Source organism: Schistocerca piceifrons, chromosome 8 (genome assembly GCF_021461385.2).
Source record: "Schistocerca piceifrons isolate TAMUIC-IGC-003096 chromosome 8, iqSchPice1.1, whole genome shotgun sequence".
NCBI classification, from domain to species: domain Eukaryota; kingdom Metazoa; phylum Arthropoda; class Insecta; order Orthoptera; family Acrididae; genus Schistocerca; species Schistocerca piceifrons.
This window is the reverse complement of record NC_060145.1, coordinates 205,412,092-205,435,896: the sequence shown is the minus strand read 5'-3', so window position 1 is coordinate 205,435,896 and position 23,805 is coordinate 205,412,092. Positions and strand designations below refer to the sequence as shown.

At 43.0% G+C, this 23,805-nt stretch overlaps 1 protein-coding gene and 1 pseudogene across 1 annotated transcript; both read right to left on the bottom strand.

The window, feature by feature from the left end:
- Positions 1 to 703: 703 nt before the first annotated feature.
- Positions 704 to 15,260, bottom strand: LOC124712041. Its single transcript, XM_047242332.1, has 5 exons — positions 15,104 to 15,260; positions 8,396 to 8,602; positions 8,265 to 8,309; positions 5,159 to 5,392; positions 704 to 887 (listed from the first exon to the last, which is right to left on the bottom strand). Exons 1-5 carry the CDS (start codon positions 15,257 to 15,259, stop codon positions 813 to 815), a joined length of 717 nt encoding a protein of 238 aa, XP_047098288.1. The 5' UTR covers position 15,260; the 3' UTR covers positions 704 to 812.
- LOC124712690 lies at positions 2,818 to 2,935 on the bottom strand (annotated as a pseudogene).
- Positions 15,261 to 23,805: the final 8,545 nt, after the last annotated feature.

Genomic DNA, 23,805 nt, shown 5'->3' with positions numbered 1-23,805 from the left:
TATTCCTTGGTGAAATTGGTAGTTTTTCTATCTTAAAGATTTCTAAGTACTGGATTTCGTGTTGACGTCCTTGAGCATTGACACGGAAGAACGGAAGAGAGCAGGAACGTAGTCCACTGGACAACCGTGTCCCGAATCTACCATGTCTGTTAAAACTAGACTTCCTTTCCTTTGATTAAGACACTACGAAGATATTCGCGTTGGAACTTTACATAGTGGATTTCTGACTAGAGAGTGGTAACGATGAAGCGGGCGCAACAGTTCAGATATGGGGGACTTTAATCATCTGATCTTTGCTTGCCAAAAGTATGATAAAGTTAGATAAAAATTCCTCTCTGAGCTAGGGTATCTAGGGATTCCGTTCCCTTTAAGTATTATTAGCCTACTAATGCTTCTATGTCTCGCGAGGTGAATTTCAAGCAGTAATATGAAAATATTAGAGAATCGAACAAGTGAAGTGATTTTCTAAAATGTATGTGTTTCCTAAAACGCTGTGTAGGAGATGTATCATACTTCTTGGACCTGTCCGTGGCTAAATAGTGTTATATGGGTGAGTGCCAAATAAAATAAATAAAACAGCCTTTAGTCGTCCGCGCAGAACTTCTTTAAAATCAGGTATGGTTCAGAACTGAAATGTTTGGCTCAGTGTTACCAACGACTGCAGAGCTTATAAAAGGAATATTCAGAAAGAAAACGCTAGTTCTTTCATTTACACATTTTTATTCAGCAATTCCGAATGGCGTCGCATCATTACAGTACATCTGTTAGGACAAAGAAGCTGATGAATCTCTCCTCCACGCTGGCGCCGACTTTTAACGTCTGCTGCTTGTGCTGTTGCTGCTGGCGGCTACCAGAGAATCCACCAGTGACGTCACAGTGTCCACAGCCTGAAACACAGCATTAAATCTGCAGTCTGTCAAATGCTTTGATGCTGCTCTCCATCGCATTCTACGGCGCCCTTAATCTTTTAATAACTGGATATCTACTACGCTCAACATACTCTACTTTTTTCACTTGAAATGGAGTCCACTGCCACTGATAAATTTCATAGATGATAACAATTTGCCGCACTGGCTCTTATTGTCGAGATTAAACTAACCTTTCATTGTTCACTATTGGCTGTATAACAATACCCAAAGCGTAAAGTTTAATCCGTTAAGCTCGTCTATATCGCACAATTTTAGAAGGAGGTGTGTGGCTGTCTGGGTTTTAGAATTACAGGTGTAACACCAGGTATTACGAAAATAATAATTACCAGTACAGTTACAACAGTAAGGGAGTACTGTATCTAACGGATTAAGATTTGCAATTGAGACTCGCTACACAGCCGAAGCAATGTATCAGTCAACTAACTAATGTAAAATAAATCGTTTAATCCTAACGAGAACAGCCAGTGCGGAAAACTGATTTCATTCATGACGATTTCTGCTCTATATTCTGCTAATCTTACCAATCCCACTAATTTTCCACTGTATTTCATCTCATCGCCATATTAAGTGTTCGTAGACGCGTTAGGAAACATCGCTCCAAGACAGTGGCAGTCAACCTGGTCCCTTCCGCTCACTAGTGTGTGTTCCGGCTTTTATGTTGGGTGTCAGGCGATTGGCATTAAAGATATTTTCATTACGTTTTCATAAAATTTTGACATCTAGTATTTGGTAAGTAATTATTATCTTCTTCTTCATCTTACTGTAACACTACTTAATAGATTTTATAAAGTAGTTTCTCTAGTATGCAAATATCAATTACTGTGAACTTCTGGGCTGTTAAAATGTTACTACTAACAGAGATGCATAGGTGGGCAGTAGGTAAGAAAGGTCCGCCCTAATACCTGAACGGTCAGCGCGTTGGAATGCCACGCCTGGGTTCGATTCTCGCCTGGGGTGGAGATTTTCTCCCTTCAGGGACTGTTTAATGTGCTGTTATCATCATCATTTCACCCCCATTGTAGACGCGAAAGTCGCCCAATGTGGCGTCGCACTCCATAAGACTTGCACTTGGCGGCCGAACTTCCCGCATGAGAACTCCCGGCCACTGACGTCACACAATCATTTCCAGGTAAGAAATTTTGACTATCCCTGACTAAACTGTTCATTCTTCTGGTTAAAGATATCTGTCGACATGTTTCTTGGCTGAAACTACGTTAGTAGTCTAGTGTGCAAGAAAATGAGTAAATTAAATCAGTTGTACTATGTATAGTTTGTTTTACGTACCCGAGATGTCATCGTGTGTGGCAGTCCCTGAAGACCTACTTCTTAGGAAGATAGGAACAGGATGTACACAACATTGCCACAACATATTTGAAACTACTTCAAGTCAGCTGGGGGCTTCGGTTTGCAATTAACGGCCGAAAGAGCATGTGGTAACCATGAGGTCGTCTTTGCTAATATTAACTATATTATTAATCCAGAGTTACACAGTCGTTCAGAAAAGAAATTTTTAAAAGCCAGCCTTTTCTCTCACAGCCACTACTGCAGATTTTCGAAAACATCTTGGTAGCATGTAAAGCGATGTCTGTCGAGCGTAATATAAGCTCTAATATGCACTGACGGAAAAATATTGGAAGATAAAGGTTAATATAGGTGTGAGATAACTAAAACTAAACTAAACTCCTATCGAACAGGCCATGAAGGCCCAAAGGTACGGACCGGCCGCCGTGTCATCCTCAGCCCACAGGCGTCACCGGATGCGGATATGGAGGGGCATGTGGTCAGCACACCGCTCTCCCGGCCGTATGTCAGTTTCCAAGATCGGAGCCACTGCTTCTCAATCAAGTAGCTCCTCAGTTTGCCTCACAAGGGCTGAGTGCACCCAGCTTGCCAGCAGCGCTCGGCAGACCGGATGGTCACCTATCCAAGTGCTAGTCCAGCCCGACAGCGCTTAACTTCGGTGATCTGACGGGAACCGGTGTTACCACTGCGGCAAGGCCGTTGGCTAGGCGTGATATAAGCCACTGCAAAAGAGAAATGCTAGTACAATAATAACCGATGTAGCTGCCAGAATGTTTAATGCAAGCATTCAAACGTGCATGCATTTTGTTGTACAGGTGCCGGATGTCAGTTTGTGCGATGCAGTTCCATGGCTGTTGAACTTGCTTGATGAATTCAGGGACGGTTAGTGGTGTTTGTAGTTGACACTGGTGTTCTCCTCCGATGAATGGCATCACAACAGGTCGAACCACCAGACTGACGTACAGACTGGCAGTCAGAGCGCTTGGGATAACTACGAGAGTCCTACAGCTGCCATACGAAATCGTACTCCGGACCATAATTCCAGCTGCAGGTCCAGACAGGTTGGTTGCAGGCTCTCAGCTGGCCTCCTAACCAACACACGGCCTTCACTGGTACCGAGGTAGAAGTGGCTTTCATCGGGAAACACAACAGAATTCCACCCCTCTGCTGCAATGAGTTCTCGCTTGACTCCACTGATGCAGCAGATACTGGTTGTTTGGGGTCTTGGAATGCACACTACAGGGAGTCTGGCTCGGAGATGAAGTAACCGATTTCTAACACGAACTTCCAGCATCCTGGAGTAGCGTGGATCAGCATTTAGTTATCCGTATGTATTGTAACTGTTCATTGCACATTTTCGACATCTTCGGAAATTCCATTTTCGACTATGTTACGCTGATTTGAAAAAGGGGTCTCGGCCTGAAACAAGTCATCGAGTGAAATAACGTATAAATTTGCAGCTTTGGATTGGTTATCTGTTCTGCCGATTTGTAACAGTTGGTTGTGTCACTGTGGAGGCAACTGCTGCTCAAACTGCACGATCATGCTCCGAACACATCTCGGCTCTTGGTGGTGCCACGTGGCCTTCTGAGATCCGTTCTTCTTCCGACCGTACATTCCCGTGACCACCGCTCCCAGCAGTCATGTACAGTGGCCACTTTCCTGCCAAGTCTTTCTGTAATATCGCAGAACGAACATCGAGTTTCCCGTAGCCCAGTTACATAATCCTGTTCATAGCCTATGAGGTGTTGACAAAGGCGTCTTTGTCGCCTTAAAGGCATTCTTGACTAACATCAAGTCACCACGTAAAATCCCAGAGGTGATTTTCACGACCGCTACAGTGTGTAATTAAAGCAAACTTGGTTAGCATCCTCGTAGAGGCATTCCTAGAGCCACTTTGATGCCCCTGGCGTGAAATTTGAGTAGACATCATGTATTAGATGAGGAAAACGCCCACAAACAGTTTTATGTCTTGCAACTCATACTGTGTCAGCGTATAAGAGCCTGTTACTATAAGTAGAAACATATGTATGTATGTATTGAACTGGGGACCTAGAAACGACGGGGAGTGTCGTCCCCGCCTTAGCCCTCAGTGGTACACAACATCACAACCGGCTGCAGCAGTCCACTCACCCAACAAAAAATGGCTCTAAGCACTATGGGACTTAACATCTGAGGTCATCAGTCCCCTGAACTTAGAACTACCTAAAGCTAACTAACCTAAGGACATCACACACATCGATGCCCGAGGCAGGATTCGAACCTGTGACAGTAGCAGCAGCTCGGTTCCGGATTAAAGCGCCTAGAACCGCTCGGTCACAACAGCTGGCATTACGCCACCGCCGCCCCACACCGAACCCAGGGTTAATGTACGGTTAGACCCCTCCCCCCTCGGGAACGTCTCATTCCAGACGAGTGTAACCCCGATGATTGCGCGCTAGAGTAATTCTGGTGTACGCGTACGTGGAGACTGTTTGCGCAGCAATCGCCGACATAGTGTAACTGAGGCGGAATAAGGGTAACCATCCTGAATTCGCCGAGACAGATGGAAAACTGCCTTAAAAACCATCCACAGGCTGGCCAGCACATCCAACCTCGCCACTAATCCGCCGGGCGGATTCGTGCCGGGGAGCGTCACGCCTTCCCGCTCGGGAAGCAGTACGTTAGACCGCACTACTTGCAGGGCGGGCTAACAAATATATATTTACAATAAAATAAAAGTTGCAATATTAATCGGAAAAACACTTGCCATTGCTGAACAGAAAAATGTGAAGAAACAGTCGTAGGCAGTAACAGTTGTCGACTTACCTTAGTAAAATGGGTCAACTGTAAGAAGCAAATGTTTTGCAATAAACACCTGCTCAACTCTATGCAACGAAATTAGCATCTCAAAATTCACCATTAATCCAGCAGGCTGCTATTCTTACCCCTTTGAGTGAGGACACGACCATATTAAGCTTCGCATTGCCCACTGCCTGTGCAAGGTCCACCAGCTGGTTCAAGGAGGCGGTGGCGTTGGTCGTCAGCTGGACGATGGCGTCGACGCTGTCTTCGGCCGCGTTATCGAGCAGGCCGATCACCTGAGCCACGTCGCTGCCGATGCCGTTGGCCAGCGAAGACACAGAGTTCAGAACGCCAGAAGAGACGCTGCCGGTCAGGTTCTAGAAAAAGACACGAGAACACACGGATAACTGGGGCCGAGGTTTACAACTAAATGATTGGTAATGAGTTACGGAACGTATTCTATTTCCTTCTCGGAATAGAATCTAATTTGAAACGAGTGTTTACTGCAGTTCCTCACGTAAGGCGGTTGATTTAGCAAGCAGCGTTCTCACCTGAAGATGGCCGCTAACGAAGGGCTCAAATATCGTGAAAAGATGATTGCTTTATCCGGCTACGTATTCAACAAGAATATTTTCACTTAATTCGCCGGCAAAGTCTATGTAATGTTGTTACAGTCATGTGCGGAGTGCAGAACCGCATTTTCGCAAGCATAGATTTAGCAAGGGAACTTTCGCTTAAAACTTCTATTTTCTTAGCATCTATAGAGAACTAAACTGGTTAGGGTTAATCTCACCAGTCTGTCGTCTCAGTTACAGATGAATGACGACAGATTCCTTTGCATGCAAAGGGGAGTAACAGTAACCGTGAAACCCGGGAGCGGCGTTTGAGAAAATAAATAATATGAAACAAGTACCGACTTCATCCATTAATGTTATAAAGTCTATCGAAATCTGCGTGTAAATACAAGTTCCTGACATAAGATTATTTTTCGATATTTGCTGAATAAAGAATTAAAAATGAGGACTATTATCTGGAGTTCAGACAACACTGAAATGTATAATTTCTTTGCTCGGCTGGCAAACACAATATTGCAACAACGTCGGATTTTATAGTTTCAATTTCTCTACTGCAGTTGTAATTTTCGTCACTTTATATGAATTTCATGTGTGAAAGATGTTGAGGAGAACAGATGTGGAGATCAAACTACAGCTGATATGTGAATCATTTCACATGTGACTGTAGGAGTGGAGTTCTACTTCTTAGATAGTAATTTACGCATCTCTTCATTTTTATGTAGATTTAACCACCAAAACTTTCTACTCAAACAAATATCAGCTTGTTTCCGTCATATGATTAACCACTAAGACGACATAACCAACTCACTTTTCAGGTAGAGTTATTATTCCTGTTGGCCTTAGAAAATCAGTTCTTATTTAAACAGAGTAGCCTCCTGTGCGTCTATCCATTAGCATCATTAGTGTTTGATGCCACGATAGTCAAAAAACATCACTAGCAGTTCGGCTCAGCGTGTAAGTAAGCAAATAACACATTCCGTAAGGACTTAAGTTGTGCCTTTAGAATTCTCCCCTCTGACACTGACAAGTGCAAACAAGAAATGTACGTTATGCACCGTACACGCTCCCATAAACGGATACAACTGAATAAATCCGAAGGAAATGGGAGTGGTAACGGACTTACTGAACAGTGTGAAACTTTTTACCGAAAAATCATGTTCACTTTCTACGTGAGACTTACCAGCAAAATGAAAATTAGTGTTCGCCGCGTAGACACCTTAGTGAATATCAGCTGTTATACTCCCATCTTAGTAGGAATCGTCCGAGAAATTAATAACGCAGAAGTTCAAAAAGAAACTAATCTAGATTCGAATCATTTCGACACACGTATAAAGCTGAGACATATTCCATTAAATAAAAAATGTGGCAATAAATGCGAACCATGAAAGGCTGCAGGAGAACACATGTGAGTTTCACAGACTGTTACTGGAAAAGAAAAATGGAATCCGGAGATAATATCCGGGAAATTCTGTCAAATCATTACAACTAACGCTCAGACGCAGATAGTGAACTGAAGACTGCGATCAGGCAACTGACAAGCGAGCAGACAATCGTAAAGCTTGATATGTAGAAAAATGGAAGACAAATTTGACAGATACAAAAAAGCGTGCATACCGACAGCGACAATCCTGTAGCAAGCCAAAAGAAACATATCTCCGGGAAATATAAGAAGAGCCTTCGACATGACTATCAAACCATACTTAAATGAGAAGCAACCATAAATCACGAATTTTTGAAGAGAAAATGAGAAACTGTCAGGGAATAAGGACGAAAATTGTGAGATCTTAGCCAGATACTTGGAGAACTTGTTAAATTGTGAAGAACTCTGAAGATAAATGGCAAAGAACAATTATAGAACAAAAGTTGAGATCCACAAGACGAAAAAGAAGTACTTAAAATAGCTGCGGAACATAGAAATAACAAAGTGGCAGCTAGAGACACAGTCACAGCAAATATTCTGAAAAAGGGTAGTAAAATAACGTTTAGAAGTTCAAAGCAAGAAACGGGAAAGGTCTGTGAATCTGAAGTAATACTCATTCATTCAAATAATAATTCTTTTCATCCTTCACACACAAAAAGTTGAAGAACATTTTTGGTGAAATAATTGTTTTAGTGGTTTGGCATGAAATGACAAAGTGAAAAATTCTTAATTTCCCGACACTCAGTAGTCCTCGCTCCGGTTGAAAATGGTACACCAAACGGAAATCTGTAACGTTCAACAGGGATAAGTTTCGCCGTCGTAAGATGAACTTGAACAATTCTGTATTAGGGGGATTTATATGAAGACGAATGTAATCACTGTTTTCTTCTGAAGTATTATCATATTTCTTAACATTGCTTGAACCTCTACCCGACTCACATAAAAAATATATCATCTTGGCGAAGAGTTCATGGGATGTACTACAAGCGTTAAAAATCACTAACATAAAATCATGTAATTCTCGAAGTAGAGGTATGTGAAAAGGATGTTATTTATGTATATGAAAAAAGTGGCACAAAACTCCACGTTATGAGTTGTATGTTGCTTCTAAGAAATATTCGCTTGTCACCGGTTATCAAAAATGTATCTAAGATATGATGTAAGAACATAAAGTGTGTTTCTGAATATCTACCTTTGCCAAAACTATGCAATACTACAACAATGTGACATCACGTCTGTTACTTAATTGCTTACCAGAACTCCTTCTACCGCGGTCTCAACTTGGTCGTGGACATCCTCCTGCAAAGAATGAAAGAAAATGTTTTCACTATTGTAATGCCTCTTGTAGATCCTGACCGTCTTTCAGCCACAGTTTATAATCCCACCTGTATGTCAGACACAACGTTAGCAGTCGTGTTAAGGGCGTCCACGAGAAGATCCTCTCCCGTCTGGATAGCAGTGTTGACAGTATTCTCGATACCCGAGACGACTTCGTGGGTGGCGTTGACCATCGTACCTACGGCCTGTCCAAGCGATCCGAGTACGTCTCCCAGACCGCCGATAAGACCCCACGTGGGGGTCGATGTGCCGATCTGTAAAGTAACAAGAGACAATAAAGTCACTCTCTGCATAACATGCAGAGTGTCTGGAACGCTTTGTCTCCATTAGGACTAACGACAAATCAGGATGGTTGTACCATGAAACAGTGTGTTTTATTTCAACTTTGGTTCCGACTCCTATGTCGATACCACCTAACCGGTTGAACGATAAGCTGAGTGTAAGCAGATATGCACCACCGAAAAAAAGGTCGTGTTCTAGTTGGGCGATGACTTTGCAAGAAACCAGGCTGCTTGTGTTAATGGACAACCCCGGAGTGTAAGATGAAGTTTGTTTCAACAGACTTCTGGTGGTAGTGAAGGAGTAGCTAAATAGCTTGTCTGTCTCACGTTGCCGGCCGGAGTGGCAGGGCGGTTCTAGGCGCTTCAGTCTGCAACCGCGCGACCGCTACGGCCGCAGGTTCAGGTTCGAATCCTGCCTCGGGCATGGATGTGTGTGTTGTCCTTAGGTTAGTTAGGTTTAAGTAGTTCTAAGTTCTAGGGGACTGATGACCTCAGAAGTTAAGTCCCACAGTGCTCAGAGCCATTTGAACCATTTTTCTTGTCTCACGTTATCCTGTCGTGAAAGACTGATAAAAGGTTTGGAATCACCTCACAGTCTGGTTAACGGTATGGTCGTACCGTTGGTTATTTCCGATTAGGCAGCCAAATTTTAACAGTGAAAGTATCTTCCACAGCTAGATATTAAATGACTTCCTATACTATCAATATTCACTGAAGTACCGTAATAAGCTGGACTTCTTCACACTCGGGAAAATGTGATTCGAGGCCCTTATAAATGTTTTACTGCTATGGAAGTGGATACAGCTAAGACTTGAAACTCTAATAATTTTGTTTCGGAAATGATGCAGCTAAAAGACTGCGAAACTTTTATATATAGAAAATTCCATAAGCTGGTATTGGATGTGGTGCATTGTGCAACAGCTAAACTTTGCATTTTCGATGCAATTTGTACAGGAAATAAAGTGAGACATAAATATGACTTCTGAGGAGAGACTCACATCAACAAAAAAAAGTTATGAAACGTCGGTTGAAAAGTCACATAGAAAAAGCATTCTGGCACTCGTACATGGAAAGCAAGGAGGTGCTATCGAAGAGTGGAAAAGAATACTTCGGGGAGAGACATAAGATAACAAAGTGAAGAAGGATAACCAGATGGAGAAGAAGAAGAAAAGGATAAAGAAGAAGAAGATGACGATTACTTCATTAATGTGCCAGTAAAGCGAGAAACACTGCTGATACGGTCTATGCTACATACAGGGTGGTCCATTGATCGTGACCGGGCCAAATATCTTACGAAATAAGCGTCAAACGGAAAAACTACTAAGAACGAAACTTGCCTAGCTTGAAGGGAGAAACCAGATGGCACTATGGTTGGTCCACTAGATGGCGCTGCCATAGGTCCAACGGATATTAACTGCGTTTTAAAAAATAGGAACCCCATTTTTTATTACATATTCGTGTAGTACCTAAAGCAATATGAATGATTTAGTTGGACCACTTTTTCGCTTTGTGATAGATGGCGCTGTAATAGTCACAAACATATGGCTCACAATTTTAGACGAACAGTTGGTAACAGGTAGGTTTCTTAAATTAAAACACAGAACTTAGGTACGTTTGAACGTTTTATTTCGATTGTTTCAATGTGATACATGTAACTTTGTGAACTTACCATTTCTGAGAACGCATACTGTTACGGCGTGGTTACTTGTAAATACCACATTAATGCAATAAATGCTCAAAATGATGTCCATCAACCTCAATGTATTTGGTAATACATGTAACGACATTCCTCTCAACAGCGAGTAGTTCGCCTTCCGTAATGTTCGCCATGCACTGACAATGCGCTGACGCATGTTGTCAGGCGCTGTCGGTGGATCACGATTGCAAATATCCTTCAACTTTCCCCACAGAAAGAAATCCGGGGACGTCAGATCCAGTGAACGTGCGGGCCATGGTATGGTGCTTCGACGACCAATCCACCTGTCATGAAATATGCTATTCAATACCGCTTCAACCGCTATGTGCCGGACATCCATCGTGTTGGAAGTACATCGCCATTCTGTCATGCAGTGAAACATCTTGTAGTGACATCGGCAGAACATTACGTAGGAAATCAGCATACATTGCACCATTTAGATTGCCATCGATAAAATGGGGGCCAATTATCCTTCCTCCCATAATGCCGCACCATACATTAACCCGCCAAGGTCGCTGATGTTCCACTTGTCGCAGCCATCGTGGATTTTCCGTTGTCCAACAGTGCGTATTATGCCCGTTTACGTTACCGCTGTTGGTGAATGACGCTTCGTCGCTAAATAGAACGCGTGCAAAAAATCTGTCATCGTCCCGTAATTTCTCTTGTGCCCAGTGGCAGAACTGTACACAACGTTCAAAGTCGTCGTCATGCAACTCCTGGTGCATCGAAATATGGTACGGGTGCAATCGATGTTGATGTACCATTCTCAACTCCGACGTTTTTTAGATTCCCGATTCTCGCGCAATTAGTGTGCTACTGATGTGCGGATTAGCCGCGACAGCAGCTAAAACACCTGTTTGGGCATCATCATTTGCTGCAGGTTGTGGTTGACGTTTCACATGTGGCTGAACACTTCCTGTTTCTTTAAATAATGTAACTATCCGGCGAACGGTCCGGACGAATGATGTCGTCCAGGATACCGAGCAGCATACATAGCACACGCCCGTTGGGCATTTTGATCACAATAGCCATACGTGAACACGATATCGACTTTTTCTGCAATTGGTAAACGGTCCATTTTAACACGGGTAATGTATCACGGAGCAAATACCGTCCGCACTGGCGGAATGTTACATGATACCACGTACTTATACATTTGTGACTATTACAGCGCCATCTATCACAAAGCGAAAAAACTGGTCCAACTGAAACATTCATATTTCTTTACGTACTAGAGGAATATGTAATAAAAATGGGGGTTCCTATTTTTAAAAAATGGAGTTGATATCTCTTTGACCTATGGCAGCGCCATCTAGCGGGCCAAGCATAGCGCCATCTGGTTTCCTCCTTCAAGGTAGACGAGTTTCGTTCTTTGCAGTTTCTTCGTTTGAGGCTTATTTCGTGAGATATTTGGCCCGGTCACTATCAATGGACCACCCTGTATATTACACTGTAGATTACAGGGTGCTGATAATGAGACCAACCTCCAGTTATCTTTTCAGTATTGTAGTTTCGTATCTTAAGAGAAGAAATGGAAAGAAACGATATTGGTCCAGTAATGATCACGTGAAACCAAATGTCAACTTCGTAAGTGAACAGACAGCAAAAGGTCATTCTACACATATTGCGAAAGTTATGTTGTGCCGTCCGAGTCGAGCACGGTTAAATGGGGAGGGGGGGGGGGGGAGGGTCCAGCAATTAGTGTTGCAGCCATTCCTGCTCCTTATTTATGGTATGCCCATTACGATGACAGGTGATTAAAAAGTATTTCTCTTTGCTGATGACGTAAAACCATCTTGGTAAAGCTTAGTAGTTAAGGATGTTGTGTGCAACGCTGGTACTGTTTCAAATAGCGCATTTCAAACCATATGTTCATGTTGTTGTTGTTGTGGTCTTCAGTCCTGAGACTGGTTTGATGCAGCTCTCCACGCTACTCTATCCTGTGCAAGCTTCTTCATCTCCCAGTACCTACTGCAACCTACATCCTTCTGAATCTGCTTAGTGTATTGATCTCTTGGTCTCCCTCTACGATTTTTACCCTCCACGCTGCCCTCCAATGCTAAATTTGTGATCCCTTGATGCCTCAAAACATGTCCTACCAACCGATCCCTTCTTCTAGTCAAGTTGTGCCACAAACTTCTCTTCTCCCCAATCCTATTCAATACCCCCTCATTAGTTACGTGATCTACCCACCTTATCTTCAGCATTCTTCTGTAGCACCACATTTCGAAAGCTTCTATTCTCTTCCTGTCCAAACTGGTTATCGTCCATGTTTCACTTCCATAGATGGCTACACTCCATACAAATACTTTCAGAAACGACTTCCTGACACTTAAATCTATACTCGATGTTAACAAATTTCTCTTTTTCAGAAACGATTTCCTTGCCATTGCCAGTCTACATTTTATATCCTCTCTACTTCGACCATCATCAGTTATTTTACTCCCTAAATAGCAAAACTCCTTTACTACTTTAAGTGTCTCATTTCCTAATCTAATCCCCTCAGCATCACCCGATTTAATTTGACTACATTACATTATCCTCGTTTTGCTTTTGTTGATGTTCATCTTATATCCCCCTTTCAAGACACTGTCCATTCCGTTCAACTGCTCTTCCAAGTCCTTTGCTGTCTCTGACAGAATTACAATGTCATCGGCGAACCTCAAAGTATTTATTTCTTCTCCATGGATTTTAATACCTAATCCGAGTTTTTCTTTTGTTTCCTTTACTGCTTGCTCAATATACAGATTGAATAACATCGGGGTTACAACCCTGTCTCACTCCTTTCCCAACCACTGCTTCCCTTTCATGCCCCTCGACTCTTATAACTGCCATCTGGTTTCTGTACAAATTGTAAATAGCCTTTCGCTCCCTGTATTTTACCCCTGCCACCTTCAGAATTTGAAAGAGAGTATTCCAGTTAACGTTGTCAAAAGCTTTCTCTAAGTCTACAAATGCTAGAAACGTAGGTTTGCCTTTTCTTAATGTTTCTTCTAAGGTAAGTCGTAAGGTCAGTATTGCCTCACGTGTTCTAATATTTCTACTGAATCCAAACTGATCTTCCCCGAGGTCCGCTTCTACCAGTTTTTCCATTCGTCTGTAAAGAATTCGCGTTAGTATTTTGCAGCTGTGACTTATTAAACTGATAGTTCGGTAATTTTCACATCTGTCAACACCTGCTTTCTTTGGGATTGGAATTATTATATTCTTCTTGAAGTCTGAGGGTATTTCGCCTGTCTCATACATCTTGCTCACCAGATGGTAGAGTTTTGTCATGACTGGCTCTCCCAAGGCCATCAGTAGTTCTAATGGAATGTTGTCTACTCCCGGGGCCTTGTTTAAACTCAGGTCTTTCAGTGCTCTGTCAAACTCTTCACGCAGTATCTTATCTCCCATTTCATCTTCATCTTCCATTTCCATAATATTGTCCTCAAGTACATCGCCCTTGTATAAACTCTCTATATACTCCTTCCACCTTTCTGCCTTCCCTTCTTTGCTTAGAACTGGGTTGCCATCTGAGCTCTTGATATTCATACAAGCATATGTTCATGGCTTGTAGTAAATAAGCTAACATTAAATCGCAATAGGACGCAATTTTTACAGTTTCTAACACGCACCTCAACAAAACCTGGCGCCCTAATTACACAGTATGGGTGTATGATTAGTGAAAATCAACATTTAAAATTTGTAGGTGTTCAGACTGATAGTAAACTGTCGTGCAATGCCCAAGTTTAGGATTTTGTTCAGAGAATTAATGCTACCATTTCTCTATCAGAATGTATCTCAAGTATGTGATAGTTCGACACATAAAGTAATCTGCTTATTTTAATTCGCTTATGACGTATGGTACTGTATTTTGGGGTCACTCTTCCTATTCTCAAAGGTTATTTTTGGGTCAGACACAGGCGGTTCGAGCGGTTAGTAGTGTAAGTAGTGTAAGTTCGCGAACATGTTGTCGACTCTTGTTCATTAGTCTTAGTATTCTGAAACTGATTTCTCAATGTATACAGTCTTTAATGTCAGTTTTTGTTAACAATATCAGCTTTCACTCAGCGCATGCTAGGCAGAAATCCAATCTGCATTTGGATTCCACCTCCTTCACTCTTGAGCATCCATTTTGAATAAAGAATAAAATTCAAAACTCTCGTCAGTAATACTCGTGTTTGCGAATCCAAACTGAAGAGTTTCCTCATTCGTAAGTCCTTGTATTCTGTCGAAGAATTCCTTGAAAAATCTAGCTAATTCCTGTGTTACATTGTCGATTGTTTTTATATAAACTGATAGCTTGTCGTTTTTTTAGGATTCATAAACATTCTATTCGAGCTATTATTACTTTTCTGTTGCAATTTATGTACTCACACGTTCCATGACCATGGAAATTTGCTCATCAGTTTAGTTCTAATTAACTAGAGGCGCAAAATAAAAAAAAATAATAGAAAATAAAAGAATTAAACAGAATCCGCTTCCGCAGTTCAGGGGTCAGTGTGTGTAAGACAGTCACATACAGCAACAACATGTAGGTGCAGGTGTTTTTATTGCTATTTCGTTGGGGAAGACCGGATCTACTTGGTGGGGAAACCGGTTTGGTAATTACATGTGACCTCAGTACCCCAACGGTATACACTATAGGCAGAATGTGCAGTAATGGCTGATCTTCAGGGCAATTCCATATGTGAGTGACTACACAAAACCCGAAGATAAAAAAGACACAGAGCGCCCGAGGCGCCACAGCCAAGCTCCTAGCTTGCAGTAGGCTCGAGAGTAAAGACTGCACGTACCTGGAGCACAGAGGCCAGAGCGAACAAGATGATCAGTTTGGACGCCATGTCGGTAAATGCTGCTGCTGCTGGTTCTGCTGCTGCTGAGAAGTGCCACTCTGATGCGGAATCAACGCATTTTATACCATTTTTCTTCTGAAAACACCGCTTTTGCATAATGTTGCAACGATACCAAATGTAACTTCTGCAAACAGGTTGCGTCAGGTCATGAAGTTAGTACAGGTGCAGAGGAGGACCTTGAACAAGTGGTGACGAGGTGATGGATGTGACGTTACTTGCAGTTACCACAAGGAACCGGTTGAACTGTAAGTCACAAGGCCACATTGGTGTACTCAGCTGTTCGCCTTACTGGAAATTAGCGTCTCACCGCCGTCCTTATTCACTCATCTCACACTATGAGGCTGTTCTGTAGCACCGTCAGCCCTGATTTTTTAATTCATCTCCAAACTTCAACAAGACATTTATCCTCAGCAGCACAAAGCAGTTTACACTCAGCATATCGTCCACCTAGACGAACTCTTGAAAATGGCACAAATACCGAAACAAGCCTGTCGTGAATCCATGCAAAAACAAGAAGGGATAAACTATTTGCAGCTAATTTTGTAAAAGTAAAGAAGATGCCATGTTTTGACGTTACGCAAGCTGCGGACCTAGCAGAGAAGAAGCCTTGTGCACTTGAAACTAAAAAGTGCTAGTTGCATAATTCCTAAGAGTGTGGCAGAACGATGTTTCATTTAATATCTTTTCTGCCCAACCAACTTGTGGGTGAAGTTTCGGAGCAAAACATGTGTTTGGTTCTGAGTAAGCGATAATTAAGCTACTCTTATCTTGATGCTTCCTATAAGAGCAGAGTTTAGGGCAACTGCCTAGCCGTTAGTTACAACTGAAATATTGCAACACAGTTTTGTGAGCACCGATCGGACATACAGGAATATTGAATTTTGTTCAATATAATTTCTCAACGTAGGGTTTCAAGTGCTCATTTCTGTCATGTATAAGCCTGTGAAGACTTACTGTGCAGTGTAATGTGTCCCACAAAATTAATAATACGAGAAAGAGAAATTTTGAATGTTAATTTTTCCGGAGGTGGGACATATCACGTTGAAGATAGAAGACGCACATTAATTACATAGATAAGTAAAATTTTGAGGGGGAGTGAAATTAAAACGTCTACAGTAGAAGACAGCCCTATTACCTGGATACTTAAGTGCCAGTAAATTTAGACGCACATATCGTCCTTGGAGAACGGAGAAACTAGGTGTCGCCAGACCGTGATAGCATGAAACTAAATGTACACTCCTGGAAATTGAAATAAGAACACCGTGAATTCATTGTCCCAGGAAGGGGAAACTTTATTGACACATTCCTGGGGTCAGATACATCACATGATTACACTGACAGAACCACAGGCACATAGACACAGGCAACAGAGCATGCACAATGTCGGCACTAGTACAGTGTATATCCACCTTTCGCAGCAATGCAGGCTGCTATTCTCCCATGGAGACGATCGTAGAGATGCTGGATGTAGTCCTGTGGAACGGCTTGCCATGCCATTTCCACCTGGCGCCTCAGTTGGACCAGCGTTCGTGCTGGACGTGCAGACCGCGTGAGACGACGCTTCATCCAGTCCCAAACATGCTCAATGGGGGACAGATCCGGAGATCTTGCTGGCCAGGGTAGTTGACTTACACCTTCTAGAGCACGTTGGGTGGCATGGGATACATGCGGACGTGCATTGTCCTGTTGGAACAGCACGTTCCCTTGCCGGTCTAGGAATGGTAGAACGATGGGTTCGATGACGGTTTGGATGTACCGTGCACTATTCAGTGTCCCCTCGACGATCACCAGTGGTGTACGGCCAGTGTAGGAGATCGCTCCCAACACCATGATGCCGGGTGTTGGCCCTGTGTGCCTCGGTCGTATGCAGTCCTGATTGTGGCGCTCACCTGCACGGCGCCAAACACGCATACGACCATCATTGGCACCAAGGCAGAAGCGACTCTCATCGCTGAAGACGACACGTCTCCATTCGTCCCTCCATTCACGCCTGTCGCGACACCACTGGAGGCGGGCTGCACGATGTTGGGGCGTGAGCGGAAGACGGCCTAACGGTGTGCTGGACCGTAGCCCAGCTTCATGGAGACGGTTGCGAATGGTCCTCGCCGATACCCCAGGAGCAACAGTGTCCCTAATTTGCTGGGAAGTGGCGGTGCGGTCCCCTACGGCACTGCGTAGGATCCTACGGTCTTGGCGTGCATCCGTGCGTCGCTGCGGTCCGGTCCCAGATCGACGGGCAGGTGCACCTTCTGCCGACCACTGGCGACAACATCGATGTACTGTGGAGACCTCACGCCCCACGTGTTGAGCAATTCGGCGGTACGTCCACCCGGCCTCCCGCATGCCCACTATACGCCCTCGCTCAAAGTCCATCAACTGCACATACGGTTCACGTCCACGCTGTCGCGGCATGTTACCAGTGTTAAAGACTGCGATGGAGCTCCGTATGCCACGGCAAACTGGCTGACACTGACGGCGGCGGTGCACAAATGCTGCGCAGCTAGCGCCATTCGACGGCCAACACCGCGGTTCCTGGTGTGTCCGCTGTGCCGTGCGTGTGATCATTGCTTGTACAGCCCTCTCGCAGTGTCCGGAGCAATTATGGTGGGTCTGACACACCGGTGTCAATGTGTTCTTTTTTCCATTTCCAGGAGTGTATTAGATGGCTTACATTATGGCAGCAATAGCAATCGGACTTAGTTTTATGAATTTGGTCTACTGGTTAGAATTATGAATGTGGTAAAGCGCATTTGATAGCGCGTTGATGTCGTGTTATCGTCACGTCACCGAACCAATCGCTCCCAGTGTATTTAGCTTGCTGCAACATACTGTAAATACAAGTTTCATGCATTATTAGTAAAGGGTATTAATTTCTCAATAAATAAAAACATAGTAAGTTCAAGTAATAATAATATTTGTAACCAAATTACTTATAATAAATAACATGTCCTTACAACATGGCAGTCTGAGATACAAGGTAACAAGAATGAGGCTTACCGTGGCTCATTTCTTTTCAAAAGATAAGATAAGAGAAGTTTATGAACGGATAATTTCCTACGTCAAAGGTATAACTTCAGCTACAGACTTAAAATTATCTGAACGTTGATATATAGAATACCTTGATTTGTTATAGCAGGATACGCTTTCAAGAATGAATCTTTGACCCTGCAGAGGAAAGTGCGTTGAAGTGAAACTCACGGAAAGATTAAAACATTTTGCTAATCCATACTATAATGCGCAGCCTTGGTCTTCGCAAGCAGTTGTCTCACTAGCCGAGTTATCCAAGCGCACTACACCATTCATCTCAAACTTTCGTTCTGCCAATATATCTCTGCTAGTGTCTGATCTACAGAGAGGCTTTCTAGTATATTCCTTGAGTACTACATATTATGTAGCAAAAATATACCTAAATAAAAGATAAGCATTGTAAATACGTTACACTTGTAAAAATTACATCTGTCATCGCAGAATAAATACTCTTCCCAAGTATAAGGTCAATGAGTGGAAAATTGTTTGCTCAAGATATGCGATGTAAAATATTAAACTACTTTCATTTTTATGACGTCAGCTTCACCTACTTTCTGGGGGGATGCTGGCTCAGTGACGAACATTTGAGACAGCAAAGAAATCTATCGAGTGGCATCATGGCCGTGATGTCAGCAGAGAGCGTGTGTATGTCATATGTGTAGTGTATGTAGGGGCTCGTGGTGAGATGAAATCCTCTAACGTTTGTTTCGAAATTAAATAGATTTCTACATAATTGTAAACATGTATATTTGTTAACTTTTAACATTGTTTTTCTGTTGGATTAAATGACATGTCTAATACCATTATTAAATGATCTTTGGATGAAAGACTAACTTATTTGCTTCAGTAGCAGCCCTCAACCGAAGGATGTGGTGGAAAATGACTATGGAACAATTTAAGTGTTGCCCGTTTTGGAGAATCATTGTCAATCCACGAGATATCCCTGAACAGTTCGTGTAGTGGAAGCAAGGTAAGGGCCCAGGTTCTCCTTGTGGTCCGTTACATAAGTTACAAAATATCAGAACCGATACTTTTGGCGTTTTCGATATACTTCTTCCTTGTAATTTAGTTCTTGTGTCTTACTAACGCTGTTTTCTTGCGCAATTGAATACTTTACAGATATTTCTCAGTCAAAGAACGCTGAGAAAATTTTGGGAGCGGTGTACTTAAGGTACAATCTCAAAAAAAAATGGTTCAAATGGCTATGAGCACTATGGGACTTAACATCCTAGGTCATCATTCCCCTAGAACTTAGAACTACTTAAACCTAACTAACCTAAGGACATCACACACATCCATGCCCGAGTCAGGATTCGAACCTGCGACCGTAGCGGTAGTGACCGCTCGGCCACTCCGGCCGGCTACGAATTCGTGTCCAGGGACTTAACCACTGCAGTGTCTCCTTTGGTCGATAACTTAAAATGCTATGTGAGAAACAGACTAACAAGATATCGCTAAGTATCGAAGTTGTACATTATGCCATAGTCTACTAACAGATACACTCGCGACACTTTCTGTTGATCCATTTGACCGGAGGAGCAACGACAGCTCTCAAAGCGGTGAAATCGTACCATGACATAACGTCATAGACACCGTCTGCTCCAAAGTATCCGGACACTCCTATGTAATGTGGAGCTGACCACTAGATGTCAAGAGAGACGGACCACTATAATAGGATGCGAGGAGTATTGTCATTAGAGAAGCTGTAGCAACGGAATGGTAGGGTCAGGACAACTCAGTGACTCCAGTCTGGACCAGTCATCGCACTTCACCTCAGTAATAAATCCATTAGCGACATCTCAGAAAGATTACATCGTGATTATGGAAAGAGCAAGCAGTCAGCAATATTGTGTTGCTGCTATATACATGCCTTATGAGTAAGGAAAAAATATGAATTCGCTTGATATAAAAAAACGGCTCTAAGCACTATGGGACTTTAACATCTGAGGTCATCAGCCCCCTAGACCAAGAACTACTTAAACCTAACTAACCTAAGGACATAACACACATCCAAGCCCGAGGTTGGATTCAAACATGCGACTGTAGCAGCAGCGCAGTTCCGGACTGAAGCGCCTAGAACCACTCGGCCACAGGCCGGCGCTTGATATAAATTTAGGTTAGGGTCAAAGAGTTCGTACCAAGGTGTCGCGATCGCCTTTTATTCGATAGTAAATAATGATTTTTAACACTATTTTCTCCTAGAACCAAGTTTTAAAAATGGACGAAGATTCTAATGTAACGTCTCGTCGACAAAGACCTCGTTAGAAACCGAGTACAAGCTCGGAATACGAGAGGACGGGGAAAGAAATCGGCCGTGCCGTTTCAAAGAAACCATCCTGGAATTTCCCGTAAGTGATATAGGGAATTCACAGGCAACTGAAGTGCAGTTTTGAACTCTCTTTCTCCCCATTGTGAGTTCATTGTGCTAAACACTGCGCCACCTGACTTGCTATCGAACTTTAGTTGTTGCATTTAGTACACATCGGAGCGCAGATAATCTGCTTCTTCGAATTAACGACCGATGATGTGATAGTGAAGAGCGTGCCTCCATACTTTCACAGAGCCGCAATCTTTAGAATAATTCATCACTCACGTGACTAGAACCATTCCAACTCTAGCGAAAATTCAGAAACGTTGAGACCGTTACTTTGTACACGCAGCAGTTGTTGTTCTGCTGCAGCTGTGTAACCATATCGGAAGTCTGGACGTGCTCACTCCAGGATATCCGCTGCGTGCATTCAGTTGCCAGGTAGCAGCTGACACGGGGGCTGCTGATGCGCTGGCGGCACTAACCTGGGCAGTTGCTATACTTCACTGCCGGTGTTATTAGGAACAGATGCTTTCAGCTTTGTTAGATTGACTGTAACTGCTATTCTAAGTGTCAGGTGTTGTGCAAAGCGGTGACCTCTTCCACAAAACGTCTTTAATTTAAAATAAAACTATCAATATTTAAGACTTTTATGGAAGTAGCCTAAACAGAGGTCCTATTTGTAGCTTGTCGTATAGATGATGTTATGCACATAATAGGGCTACTCTTTATAGGGTGGATCCAACGAGTTCAGTAAACACGAGAGAACAAAATACGGGGTGTCCTGGCTAGGGGTACACAAATGCTTATAACGAAAGAACTCGTCATTTTATGTTTTTGGGTAAATATACACTGAACATAGCAAACTCTCCAAGATGTAATCCTCCCACACGTAAATCAGTGGGACAGAGCTCTTCGAGGAAAGGGAAGTTTGATTTCAAATGTTGGAAAAGTCTTAAAAGGCATGTGAATGAAGAAACGGTGGAACGCATCTGCGCGAAACGTTCTCTAGAAAGCCACCTAGCTACATCAGACAAGCCAGTAGGGACCAGGCGTCCCTAGCTCGACGGTGCACGCCATTGTACGCAAACACTTCTGCTTGCGTGGTCACAAAAATCAATTTTTGGCTCACATTAAGCAAACGATGGGATTTTGCTGTTGCACCTCAATGCAGTGATCTTCGTTGTTGGATTTACCTTCAACGTTTGTGGCAAAGTTGACCGACATAACTGTCGAACAGGGGAAGTGAGGCTCCAGGGGAAGTGTCTGAGCACGGAAGAGACATGCCAAAAGTTAATGTGTAGTTAGGACTACATAAACAAAGTCTGATTGGTCCATTTTTATGGAGTCTAAAGGGCAGAAATATCTCGATATGTTGGTGAACTATGCAATTCCACAGAGGCCTTCTGACGTTATTTTTCGAGCACGACTGTGTCCCCCACCCCACCCCATGCCCCCATCCCCTGCCACTATCATGAGGATGTTATCACATTTCTCCATGAGACGTTTCCTGATTCCTGAGCTTTGGATCGGAAGGGTGGGTTCCGCAGTGTTTGGCCTTCTCGGTCTTCCTCTTGATTTTCGTGCATGGAGGTTTAACATGGGTAGACAAAAGTCGTGGGATACTTCCTTATGTCGTGTCTGACCCCCTTTTGCCCGGCGTAGTGCAGCACCCTTACGTGACACGGAGTCAACAAGTTGCAGAAATATTGAACCAAACTACCTATACAGCCGTCCATAATTGCGGAGGTGTTGCCGATGCAGGATTTCGTGCACGAACTGAAAATGTTCGATAAGATACATGTCGGGCGATCTGGGCGGTCAAATTATTCGCTCGAATTGTCCAGAATGTTCTTCAAACCAACTGCGAGCAATTGTGCACGGTGACATGGCGCATGGTCAGTCACAAAAATTCCGTCTTTGTTTGCGAACAAGACACCCATGAATGGCTGCAAATGATTTCCAAGTAGCCGAATATCTAGAGGACCCACTTCACTCCATGTAAACACAACCACATCTGACCATGCCACGGTTTTCCAGTCGTCTACGGTCCAGCCAATAAGATTACAAGTCCAGGAAAGACGCTACAAGCAATGTCGTGCTGCCACGAAAGCCACCCGTGTAGGTCCTCTTCTGCCATAGCCTATTAACACCAAATTTCGCCATACTGTTCTAAAGGATACGTTTATCGGACGTCTAACACTGATGTGGGCGGATATATCACGCAGTTGCTTATCTGTTAGCACTGACACCTTCACGTAAGCGCCGGTGCTTCCGGTCGTTAAGTGAATGTCCGTGGTAAGTGGTAGTGCCTCAGATGTGATATTCTAGGCACACTCTTGGCATTGTGGATCTCGGAATATTCAAATTCCGTAATGTTGCAGCTGCCCAAGCCAGTCTGCTCTATGGAACCCTCTTCATCTCTGCATAACTGCTGCAACCTGCGTCTTCTTGGAACTGTTTATTACAATCAAGCACCGATATCACTCTGGAATTCTTACTCTCCACACTTACCTCCAAATCAAATTAACTGTTACCTGACGCCTCACAATGTGTTCTGTCAACCGATGCCTCCTTTTAGTCAAGTTGTGCTCTAAAGATCTTTTCTCTCCAATTGGTGTTATTACATCGTCAGGCTATTACTTACTCGATCAACACAATTAATCTTTAGCATTCTTTTGTAGCACTGCATTTAGAAATCTTCTGTTCTCTTCTTGTCTCAATTGTTTATCTACTACATTTTTAGACAAATACATCTGGAAAAGATTTTCTAACTCTTTAATTTATATTCGACGTTAACAAGTTACTCTTGCTATTATCACTGTGCGTTTTATATCGTCTCTGCTTTGGATGTTGTTGACTATATTGCTGTCCAAATATCTGTGGTTTTGTACTATTTACAGTGCTTCAGTTTTTAATCTAATTCCCTCAGAATAATCTGTTTCACATGGCCATACTCCATCATCGTTGTTTTCCTTACGTTGGTGTTTACTGCATAATCTTTGTCAAAGATACTATCTGTTTTGTTTAACAGATCTTTGAATATCTTTTCCGTCTCCAACAAAATTACTGTGTCATCACCAAACTGCAACATTTTCGTTTCTGAGGTCTGAGCTTGAATTCCATTCACAAATTTCTCTTTGCTTTCCTTCACTGCTTGCTCAATGCTAAAACAGGATAACATTAATGATAGTATAAAACCGTGTTTCACTCTCCTGAACCACTGTTTTATTTTCATATCGTTCCTGTCATCTGACTGGAGTCCGGTTTCTGGCACCTTCCGTTCCTATTGCTTTATCCCTGCTAC

What these genes read in the sequence shown, in the direction of transcription:
- LOC124712041 (XM_047242332.1), bottom strand. Translation starts at nt 15,259, where the DNA reads ATGCAAAAGCGGTGTTTTCAGAAGAAAAATGGTATAAAATGCGTTGAT. An exon ending in ACGTTGTGTCTGACATACAG is followed by an intron (nt 8,310 to 8,395) that starts GTGGGATTATAA and finishes CATTCTTTGCAG; the next exon opens with GAGGATGTCCACGACCAAGT. An exon ending in CCGCGGTAGAAGGAGTTCTG is followed by an intron (nt 5,393 to 8,264) that starts GTAAGCAATTAA and finishes GTCTTTTTCTAG; the next exon opens with AACCTGACCGGCAGCGTCTC.